The 12633-nt window shown below is 31.5% G+C and overlaps 1 protein-coding gene across 1 annotated transcript in view; it reads right to left on the bottom strand.

The window, feature by feature from the left end:
• The window catches only part of LOC124354987 (cilia- and flagella-associated protein 57), a 38600-nt gene that overhangs the window by 20562 nt on the left and 5405 nt on the right, over positions 1-12633 (bottom strand). Inside the window, exons 4-12 of the mRNA XM_046805836.1 lie at positions 11572-11712; positions 10784-10961; positions 9325-9532; positions 6136-6353; positions 3124-3336; positions 2230-2403; positions 1911-2039; positions 1126-1314; positions 39-223 (exon numbers count right to left, since the gene is read on the bottom strand). Of these exons, the coding sequence (XP_046661792.1) occupies positions 39-223; positions 1126-1314; positions 1911-2039; positions 2230-2403; positions 3124-3336; positions 6136-6353; positions 9325-9532; positions 10784-10961; positions 11572-11712 (1635 nt within the window). The remainder of the gene's footprint in view (positions 1-38; positions 224-1125; positions 1315-1910; positions 2040-2229; positions 2404-3123; positions 3337-6135; positions 6354-9324; positions 9533-10783; positions 10962-11571; positions 11713-12633) is intronic.

The following is a 12633-nucleotide window of genomic DNA, read 5'->3' as shown; positions in this document are numbered from 1 at the left end:
GGGAGAGCAAACATAAATGTAAGAAGACAAAAACTAACTTCAGTAGTTGGTTACGATGATTTCTGTTCTTCTCTTCGGCTGTTGTGAACTTGTCATACTCCACAATCAGTTTGGAGTTGTAGTCTGACTCCTGAGCCTCCATAGCCACCGCATGTTGTCGCTTCAGCTCCAAGATACTGTTGTTCAACTTGTTTATCTCGATTGTGTGTTCACTGATCAGTTCCTGCAGACACATTATAGTACCATTACATCTCTTGTGTTGTAATTGTGAAAGGGGAATGCACACTAGATATACTCTAAAAGCATCATAAAGAGTGCAAATCAGAAGTAGCAAAAAAGGGGTGTTGTACTGTACTGTACATTCTCATCAAGATAATGAACAGCTATTGGTATTAATAATGACACTCTGACTCTCTCTTTTTAAATGTCATTTTTAAATTTTATTTAGCATTTACAAAAAGTACACAGGGTTTCTATTTGTTATTTCAATGAATTTGTTTGTTAGTTGTAACTTGCAACACGACATTCCACATTCTCTATTACTTACTGATGTACAAGGGCCAAAAAGAGCTGTACAGACAATGATAGTGACACACCACAGTTCACTGGATATTTTATATACATCACTGAATAATTTATAATTTATACATATACAAATTTTATATATATATATATATATATATATATATTATATATATATATATATACAGGGTGTTCACAAAAGGGTTTCACAAACTTTTTTACATATAGTACTCATCATTAAAAAAAATATAATGTAAACATAGGTTGAGAAATGTCTTGTTTAGCCACTAGCTGCCATTTTGTATTTTTTCCCAAAACATATTATCTCTAAAACTAGTTAAGCTTGAGAAACCAAATTTGGTACTTATGTTTGAATAGATAAGAGGAAAAGTGGAAAACAATAATAATTGTGTTTTCTTTAATATTAACAAAATGGCATCTGTTGAAAATGTTTAAAGTCAAAAAACAAAAACCCAGTTATAAAAAAAATTCATGATGATGATGATTATTATGATAACAATCTAATAATTGTATTTTAGCACAGAGAGCAGCAACTCTCAAACTATATGATACTAGTTCCCAGATAAAGTGAGTTGTTGTTACCTGGTTCTTGTCCTTTAGATCCTGTATGGCCGTGCAGTAGCCAGAGTGTAACTCCTTGATCTTGTCAGAGTGTTCTGTCTCCATCTCCTTGATCTGATACACATGATCTGTCTCTAGGGACTTCACGAGATTCTCCAAGTATTTGATCATTGCCAATTTCTCTGCCAGATCGTCTTTGTTAATCAGAATCTGAAAACAAAAGTTCCACCATTTTCCACCAAAAAAACTTCCAAACAAACATAAAGCATTGTAAATATTTTTCAATAGCATTATGTTTTGTATATTTGTGTTGTTAATCACGTTTGAATGGCCTTGGGAGTAAATAAGAAAGATAGAAAGGAACCTGTTGAACCAATGTACACAACTAATTTGCATATTGAAGTTAGTTTAACTAACTCTTCTAAGCCATCCCAAAAATATATTAGAAGAAAGTATTGGAAGCCATTAATAAATCGAAAAATTTAGATTTTATTGATACATAATAAAAGACAGAATCATCTTCTTTCAATGACAATATTTTCAAAGCAAGTGGATAGTGAATCATAATAATAGATCACCACTGTAGAGATAATATCAATCTGTTATCAATTTTTTAATTAAATTAAAAAATCATATAAAATGTTGAAAAAAATTAGTAAACCTGGTAAAAACAATAATTATACTCTTCAGTACAGCCTCCATGTAAAATTGTCTTCAGTTGTCTCACTCATATAACATTTAATATTTCAGTTCTAAAAACAATTTTGCTTTAGAGCTACTAAAACAATCAGATAGTTGTAACTAACCTCTTTTGAATAAGAGAAATCCGCATCCATCTTTACACACTTGCGCTCAGTATTGACCAGTCTCCAAATACACATTGTGCCATCACTGGAGCAGGAGATCAGGTTCAAGTCATCATAGGACAATTTCATCTGTAACAGATATATCAAAGAATAATCTGTGTTTGTCTTAACACACTGGTGCTCAGTGTTGACCGGTGTATTAATAAAGGAATCACGTGGAAAAATATAAAAATAATCATAATTATTATACACAAAGGGCTTCCACATGACGATTATGGTACAATATAGAATATGAATCTGAGTCAGGAGTTGTACTGACCTTGGTTATCGGGTAATTGTGAAGGTAGTATTCTGAGTACTCAGGAGGCCTGGGCAGGGGATACCGCACGGAGAGGATTGCTCCTTTGGTGCCGCCAATAAACATCATCAGGTCAGAGCGAGACAGCTGGACGGCGTACAGACACGAGTGGTGCAGGCTCTCCTCTCGCAGTATCTGTCATCATCATTCATATTTCTTACACTTTGTACTGAATAAGAAAATAGTAAAAGGAAAATTTACTCATAACCCATCTGTTAATCATTTAGTCCTCAGTGTTGAAACAGTTATATCAGAGTATGATATAGATTTTAGAACTGATACACTCAGACTAAATTCCTAGTGCATTAAACGTTTTGTACAAATGGTTTCCCCTTTAATTCTAGGCATATTGGTTAATAGACCTGCATGATAACACAATTAAGAGCAGGCAGTATTGATGGCCATCTTCGTTTTAAATTATAAGAATATTACTAAAATTTCAAACAATTTTATGTCCTTATTGTTAGGAATAGAATTTTATGGGGAATGTATGTCTCATATTAATGATATGATTAAAATACATCCTAAAGTGTGTAAGTTTTTCAATGTTGTTAATAGTCTAAGAAAAAGTCTTTACTTCCAATTATTCAGAGTAAAGAGTTTGAGTATAAAGATTGTTCTTATGAAACTAACACTCATGGTTGTTTCAGTACATCTGGACCATAAGAAAGCTTTTAAAAAGATTCTCCAACTTTTCGGCTTATAAATGATTATGAATGATCTAGAAGTTCTGCTATTAATTACTTACAACAGATTTTCCAAATGTAACATTCCCGATTTTCACACAAAGTGATTGAAACAACTACTTACGGATACCATAATCATAATTAACGTGAAATAGTGAGAAAAACCAACCTCCGCATTGCAGATCTCTTTCAAGAGGCCGTCGGATCCGACACCATACACCATCTTACCATCTTGTGTGGCAGATATGCCCATGTAGTCACACTCTTTAGTTATCACATCGTTCACTCTCATGCCGTCAAACATGTTCCACTCGTAGACTGCTCCATCACTGCCGCACGAGTAGAGACTCTTGTCACTCGCTGTCCACACTAGTGAGCGGATCTAACATCAAAGTACAATTTATTTTGTATTTAAAAAAGCGTGTAAATTTTTATTTTAAATTAATAATCATGTATGAGAAATTTTAGTTTTTGCCCTTTTTTGCTAAATAAAACATTTTAGTTCATCTTTTATCCCCAACAAATTTTACTTTACATTTTTCTAAAACTGTATACTAGAATATGTTTATATTCACTAGTTAATATGCAAATATGATATCAGGCTCTTAGGAGTGACTGTATGAATTAAGTGTTACGATAAGGTTAACAAATATCATGGTTACCCTTATTTATTTAATTCTTATATCATGTTAATATTTTACCTATTTCAGTTTCAGTTAGGAATATATATTGTGCTCTTTATACTTTATTGTTACATTCATTTAGCAATTGGAACAAATTCAGAACTGTATATACAACAATATATCATAGCTGGAGGGTGGATTGACTAACTCAATTCAGTGAAGGTTGACTGATTCTCCCTACTCCATCATATTGGACAGCTGGACAGAGGATGGCACATAAGACTAGGAGACTCACAAAAAAACTGCTTGGTTTTCTCATCTGATAGGTAGTGTTTAAAAGTTGCATTATTGTCCTAATTATTGAGTAATGTGTAGAAATGCTTGGTTACCAAATTGGGTTGGACACCACAGGGCAGTTTCCTTTGTGACTTATGTTCAGGGACAATGCAGATAAGTAAATTTTACATATTGATACATCTTTATTGGTTGGTTTCTTCCTCTTTTAGCAGCAATACGACATACTAAAACTTATGTTATGACTGTCCATTACAGATAGGTTAAAAATACTATATATTTCATAATAAAATTCCATTATAAGTTATTAACCATATACTATCCATTCTATTTCTATAAAACAGGTTTAATTAATATCATATAATAGATAGTTTTATCATATAATACAAGCAATCAATTGTAATTAAATCATTACTAAGTAAATTAAAACTTAAATGTAATATACAGCACCCTTGTAATTTTTAAGGGCAAACACAGGTCATTATTTCCCAACAAATTTATGACACTTACTCAATTATTGTGGTAAAGTCAGTTTGAATTTTGTTGTAAGCATCCAATTACTATCACTACATGAATAGTTAATAACAGTAAAACTAGGAATGGACTATACAGGGTTCCAACCAAATAACAAGCAGACTAATCCAAATCACATACATCTAGGTGGCTAGTTTTTTGACGTTAGGGAAGCCAGCTGTAGATATCCAAACAATATTTTTATATTTTTGTTGTTGTCCCCTCAGAATTTGTGAAGAGTTGTAAGCGACAAGTCTCCCTCTAATTCAACAGTCAAGGAGGACATGCTTCACAGTCAGGGCTACATTGCAAACAGCGCACAAAAGATGTTGATCACGTGTCAGAAGTCAGAATATTCTTTATTACAATTTCTTTAAGAAATGCAAAGGTGTCAAAACAATACTGTATACAAACATTAGTATTTTCATAAAATTGTAATACAATATAATATGTATACTTAAGTCCAGGTTGTTTGATAAAATTCGTCCATTGAGTAGATTGGATTGTCCAACAAGAAATTCTTCAGTCTGTTCTTTAGTGTCATGAGGAAGCCATGAGTTATGTTAGTGTGGCTACAGTACTTCTTCTCTATGACCAGGACAACAGGACATCACCCAAGGTGTGATTGTGTCTTTCATAGCCCTGAGTTTGATATTACATTCCCTTTACCAACAGATTTCCCCATTTATTTCTCACCTTGAGTTTAACAACTCATGATAGGATGGAACAAACGATTAAGTCTGAATATGGAGTTAAATAAAAAGCTTCTCTATGAGCAGGACAACAGGACATCACCCAAGGTGTGATTGTGTCTTTCATAGCCCTGAGTTTGATATTACATTCCCTTTACCAACAGATTTCCCCATTTATTTCTCACCTTGAGTTTAACAACTCATGATAGGATGGAACAAACGATTAAGTCTGAATATGGAGTTAAATAAAAAGCTTCCTTTGCTGCTTTGTTGGCCATCTATTTCTTTTTATACCTACATGACTGGGGATCCGAAACAATGCTGTCACAAAGGCACAACCAGTACCAAAAACTGAGCGATCTATACAGACAATATCCCAAGGAGGGAGAGGGAGAGGCAAAGAGTGATGAGGGAGAGGCAAAGGGTGAGGGAGAGGGAGAGGGTACTTGTTTCAGCTAGAAAGTAACAAACGTTACAAACTTGTCACGTTTGTAAATAAAGACACGTTTGAAAATATAGTTAGAAATATAAAAAAAAGTATTTATGCAAAAATTTCTCACTGAGACATTTTTTCATAGTAGTTTACAACAATTTTATGACTAAAACATGCAGTTAGTTGGAAAATCTGATTATCAGGAAAACTCATAGCTTAAAATTTAAAAAGGATTATATAATGGTACTGATTAATTCACAATGCAAACATGTAATTCACATTCACAACGCAGATTTTAACAATGGAGAAATCTGTGGATGATGTCCCTGTGGTAACCTAGATTGACTGGAGACACCAACAACAAACAGCATCCCAAACAGTTTGTTTTATTATTTTTTTATCTGATTGCTCTTGAACATGTAAAGTGCATGGACACCAATGCTGTCAGTGTTTATGTATATTCCTACAATAAGTTAACGGAATCAATTACAAGTGCCTAAGTCACCAGTTTATAAATTCATTTCCACAATAAGAATTAGCTGAATATGACTAAGTACCTTTTCCTCTCAAGCTTAACTAAAGAATTATAAAACATTGTAAAAACATATGAATAATACAGAACTTACGATTCCATTGTGACCTTTCAAGTAGTAAACACATTGGAAGGTGACGACGCAGTATATCTGTATGACAGAGGCATTGACGGCAGCGAACATGTTACCAGTGTTGCTGAAAGCAGCCTCACGACAGGTCCGAATAGAGAACTCCCGAGTAGTGACGAGGTCATCCAGCAGAACCAGCATGAACCGCAACTTGTCAGAGAATCCCACTACAGCATACAAGCCTGCAACCACAATGAAAAACAGTTTTAATACATGATTCAAGAGCATAATCTAAAAATAATAAAACTATAAACATATAAAATTTAAGGCTTTTAAACTTTATCTATAGATTTAGCAGTCATTAAGTGGGAAAATATCTACGTTGCTTACTTTAATTTACTTTATTCTGAGTAAAATATAAAACTATCTTGGAAAGTAAGAAATACAAACATACAAAATTTGAAAATAACTTAATATTCTTGAAGATCAAGATTTGATCATAAACTGTAAACTATCTGAAAATAATTTCTTAAACAATAGATTTGTATTGATGTTTGATATTTTATTGTTAACATACGGTACAACTGTAGAAATATCAATTTTAAATCAAGTTCAAGCTATGACAAATTTAAAAGTCTTAAATAATTGCTAAAAACGTCATTTGATTAATCAATATATTTTTAATAACGAAATTTCATATGATATAAATAATAATGTCCAGGACTGTATAAACTAAAAATTCTTTTAAATAAATAATTCTTTTATTATACACATTAATAACTGTTTGATTACATTTTAAAAATTTAATAAGCTACAATCATTTCAAAATTTTACGATACAGTATTAAAAAAACATTCAGCGATAAAACTGAAAAAAGTACTGTAAAAGAGTGAATGATCTGAGCTGCTTAGGAGAAATCTGTTTAACTTTACGATGAACACATTTTTTTGTTCACATCTGTTATAATTTAGTAATATATTTAAATTTTGTTCTAATATAGAAAGTCCTCTCGTAAAATAATGGGGTGGGATAAATACATCATGTCTATTTTCATTGTAAAAATGTATTTGGTTTCTTAATTTAAATTTATTATAAATAACTCTAACATTCAAAACACATTGAATGAATGAATGAAAAAGTGTTTTTATTTTTGACCAAAATATAATACAATACATACAGTAAAAAAAACACTACATCTACAATGGCTTGAATGCCGTATGTAGTGGTTAGCAGGAATGATAACTGTACTAATCTAAGAATTCAAAACACATTATACATACTGCTGAAAAACTAACATCTCCAAATTTGTGACATTTTCCTGATATGATTAATAACATCGAAACTGAATACTATTCTTATTGTTATTCTTTATAAATTCCCACATAAATACAAATAACTCAGATTATATATTAGTGAATGTGACAAATAGTAAAGTTACAATTACTATTTCTATGTGGTAATCCCAAGAGTCTAAGAAATGTGCTAGGTGTTTAACTTATCTGTTGCTCGGTTATAAGTGCAGTTATTTTTGTAAAAATGAAATAGCTTTGGTTAAAAAATTAACTTACTCTTTTAATCTTTACATAGTTATTAAACAAATTAATATGAACTTATGCTCTCTACAGTTCATGCTGATTAGACAGTTAGTCATTAGCATCAGTAACATAATTAAGGAGGTGATGCGGGGGGGGGGGGGAGGTTGAACCCTTTTTCAAGAGCCATAAAGATTAAAAAAATATTTGTATAACATAAATTCAACTAGTTTGAATTACAGTGAAATGTTTTACTTTGAATTAGGCCTATCCAATTTATTCTATACACAGGTACATAAACCATTTACTTGTATTGTTACCCCCATAACGTTCATAATTTATGTTTCATGCAACAGTTTGTAGAACATACGGTTGAAAATATAAATTATATCTATCAAGCCACCAAAAGCATATAAATAAATGTAGAATCGTTTAATACATCTGTGCTATCTGATAACAAACAAGTTCGCTAACTTGCAATCTTATAGTTTAATTAATAAAATACTGTTCAGTGTTCTTGTTAAATAAAAAGGGTAAATCGATTAAATTGAAATCAAAGTACTAGAACATTTATAAATATATTATTATTAATATTATCAATTGATTTCACAATTTTAAGTTGTTATATTGCAGCTGAATAAAAATATAACATAAACTCCCTTGCATTGAAATTTAACAAGACGAGACTGACAAACCTCTATATAAAAAAAACAGTTCCCATTGCAATTTATGACTTCAAAAAATAACAAATTTTAACATAGAGGAGCCTGCCAAACCTCATAATAAAAAACAGTAATTTCAAACTTCTGACACTAAAATACCATAACACAGAGGAGCCTGCCAAACCTCGTAATAAAAAACAGTCCATAACAACACAGAGAAGTCTGCTAAATTTCGCTATAAAAAGTGCTTCTTTACCCTGGGCATACATACATCTTAAAAACAAAAAATCCTCAGATTTACTACACAGAAACCGGAACAAACTCAACAACAAAATGTCAGATATCCTTGCGGAATCTGTGATATTGGCGTTAAATACCAAGGCATTCAATGCACCAGAACCTGTGAAAGGTGGTTTCATGCAAAGTGTCTTGCATGGAGTTCTAAAAAGTTCAAAAACCTCACAGACAATGACATAAACACCTGGTATAGAATTAAAACTCTTTTTAGATAGTATTGACAAGTTAAAAAATAAAAATTCATAAATAAAGAATCTGTTACGAAAATAAGCAGCTAGAAAAACTTTGTATACTTTTGCTTTTGGGCTAAATTAGGATATGAGAAAATTCTGTAATATTAGTTTTAAAAGATTGCAACATAAGTACAGGTGTGTAAATACAGTAAAAGTGTATATGTACCATTTTTATCACTGTGTTTACTTTCATATTTTCTCAAATACTTCTTTATATTTGACCACATGTAAGTCAATTCTAATTTCATCATACTAGCAAGTACAACTTGATTAAATTTGTATTGAACTTGCAAGATTTAGTTCAGGCAGGTATTCAACTTATTAATAGAAACATTGCCAGTAGTTAAGTGTTTTTTTTCTTAAGAGAAATTAAAGAATGAATTCATTGATTTTTCTGAAATATCTATTTAATAGGATATGAAGATCATTAAAGCATTATTTTGCGTTAGAAAATGTTTAAACAACTGTAAAGGTAACACTAAGAGGAACCTGTTGGATGCAAAGCCACTGAAAAGATGTCTTCTTGGTAATGTTTGGTGAGTATGAGTGCTTCTGTGGTCAGGTCCCACACTCTGACAGTGCGGTCCATTTCTCCACATGTCATGAAAATGGTTTTCCAGGCACACAGAGCTAGCCCAGTGATAGCACCATGGTGAAGCGATTCTCCGAGACAGTCCATCTCAACCACCACCTCACCCTGTAGCATCATTCTTACATACAGTTAACAGTGTAATTTGTGTTCTATATTATATGGTGGAACCCATAAACTTGTGCACATGCTTCTTTTAATGTCATATTTTATTAGTTGCAGCTAATTATTACAATCTGATAGAATTTAAAAATAAGTTAAAATTTCAAACTTGTGAAGAGGGTCGAGAACCTAACCAGCAAGGGGATCCAAGGAGCTGGGCCTCCCCCAAAATTTTTAATTCTTTCAATTACTTTTTTAGTAAACAATTACTATTATTTAAACAATTCAATTGATATGTACTGTAGAAAGTTCATTCTTAACTGCAAATTGAAACTCAAGACTCAAGAACCTTTTAAGGGTCCAAATGGGGAATGAGTGGTCGACTGCACTTGCCTTACTTTCTGTCCACTACTGAAAAATATTAGTTGTCTTGCACCACCCAAACATTTTTCCTGGCTACGTTCTTGAAGAGAGTAGCATTTAATGTGAACTCCCTCTACCTTTTACTTACGTGAAAGAATGATATACTTTGATGCTTGCTTTAAATAACTTCACTTCCAATGTGACTTTTACATTTTTTTATAGTTATTTTGGAAATTTCCAGAAAATCAGATTGTGGCAGTTTACTTGTAGATTGCCGACATCCGGTTTTATGGACACTGTCCTGTTCATGCATAAATTTTCAACATCTAAAAAACTGGAAAGGTTTGAGAAATGCTTCTGGATATGAATATCACACTCTGGATACTGGGTAGTGACATGTTCATAGTTTGTAACTATATGTGCAATACCTCCTTACACTCAGTTCAAGTTAAGGACTGACAATAGTTAAAAATTTGTAATCCATATTTATTTTTTCAGGCAAATCTATCATGTTATTGTTTTAGAGCAATTTTCTTTTAAATCTCATTCTACCCACTATTATTTATAGTTTTGTAAAAATTTATCTTGTGTTCCACTTTAATAATTCATTGAAATTAAAATATTAATGAGAGTTAGCCTAGCTGCTAAAACATTGTTATACATTCAACTCTTTTAGGATATTTAGAACACATTTATGTATGTTCATCATGATGAGATTGTTATAAGTTTTAAACAATTTATGGTGTCCGTTTAAACATCTGGAATATGAATTAATTAAAGTAATTCATAAACATTGCAAAGAAAACCCAGTATTTGTTGGTACTACTGTATTTATAGCAATTTTGAATAGTAGAATATATAGAATAAACTCATTGATATAAGTGTTTCACTTACGGTTGCAGGAGCTTCACTTGCGAGAAGGTTGGCAGAGAAAATCTGACTCTGCTTTGATGTTGCTAGAATTCGATCTTGTGCAGGGTTCACAGCCAAGTTACGTATGGTGCGCATCTCTTCTGCTATCTCGTCTTTAAACTCCATTCCTCTGATACGATATACATTCTTCCTCTTGTACCTAGTAGCAGTAGGTATAACTTAGCAAATTCAACTAATTGTGTCCACTCCAAAGTCCTTTTTCTCTATTAATAATAGTGTTACAAATTAACTTTTGTTTTATTGTTTTTGATTATATAATTAATATTACAATTACAACATCAAGTGCAATAAGTAGCAGATTTAAACTTTTAAAATGTGTATACAAAATGTCATAATTAACATAACATGTCTATTTAAAACAACTACTTTTTATCTACTCTTACAAAACTAATTATTTTGTGCAACTTTACCTGTGATAACTTAAGTGGATTTGCAGGTTTCTCAAAAACGTTTTAAATTTTGAAATTTCAAAGCGATAAAGATGAATAATGGAACAAAACTCATATTTGTGTGTATTCTAAATTTCATTATTGGCAATGAATGATTTGAAAGTATGGTATATATATACTGTTACTAAACCAACACATACCTAATACCTTACAACAAGTAATATCATGGACACAACACGTGATGTACTCATATACACCACAACAGGTAATATTTCTACTTATATATTACCTACATATTTCAGCCAAGCATGAATCTAAATATGTTAATTCAAAAATGATTAATATCTAATTAAATCTTACCTGTACTTAGTTTCCTTTTCAAACACAACAATGTAGTTGTCTATTGTGTAGGCAAAACCATTAGAGAATGCGATAACACAGGTAACCTCCTTGTCTCTGTCTATTTGAAGAGTCGATGCACTATACGACGAACCTGGTTGACTGAAAAATTAATTGTATTACAGTATTAGATTAATTAGTGACTGATTGTTTAACCACACTTACTGTAACGGTTTTTACAAGAGTACACTTATGACTAACTAACTTTAAAACTGGGGTAACTGAAACAATAATTGTTACACCATTAAATCAACTGGACCAATACACAAACTGGATTTATTTGAACTTGTAACGATACATAGCATACAAGTTCAAATTGTATACAATTTTTATACAATTGTATAGACTATAATTATTTATATAATTATTGTACACACTATAATTAATAATTGTATACACTAGCTATATAGCTAGTCCAATAAAGGTGTTGTTTAGTTGTGTAATATTTTTATAGTGTAGGAATTGAGAGCCAATTTACATTTTATAAGGATACAACTTAGTTTTTCATGAAATAAAGACAAGAAATTTTCCTAAGACAGAAAATGACTGTCAGGCTCACTATATAGTTTTGGTTTGGGGTCGAAATGGAAGGATATGAAAAGGATAAAAAGTATCAAACAATATTTTTTCTTAGATTATATATTTTACAGCTTGACACACTTAAAAACCAACCATGAAACATGTAAATACAAGTTATATCGCCGTCAGCCAATGAGAAAAAGAGACTAAAAACTGTCATTTGGAACTAACCAGTTTTTTTAGATAAAGGAGAGGCCTTTTAAGCCTTATTCTGTCCGTCCTCATCGATACAGTACAAGATCGATGGTACTGATAAAAAATGCAATGGTCACAGATAGGATATGAATCTACGACCAAGTCTTGTATTGCATACAAATATATTGTAAACACAGTTTTTAATGTATTGACAAATTAAAACAATACTTTCAGTTAAGCAATTAAAGTAAATGTTGTTGTATTAATTCAATATCTAAAAAATAAATCTAATAGCAGATTGAAAAATAA

Source organism: Homalodisca vitripennis, chromosome 2 (genome assembly GCF_021130785.1).
Source record: "Homalodisca vitripennis isolate AUS2020 chromosome 2, UT_GWSS_2.1, whole genome shotgun sequence".
NCBI classification, from domain to species: Eukaryota; Metazoa; Arthropoda; class Insecta; order Hemiptera; family Cicadellidae; genus Homalodisca; species Homalodisca vitripennis.
Note: the sequence above shows the minus strand (reverse complement) of the source record. Positions and strands in the feature narration are given on the sequence as shown.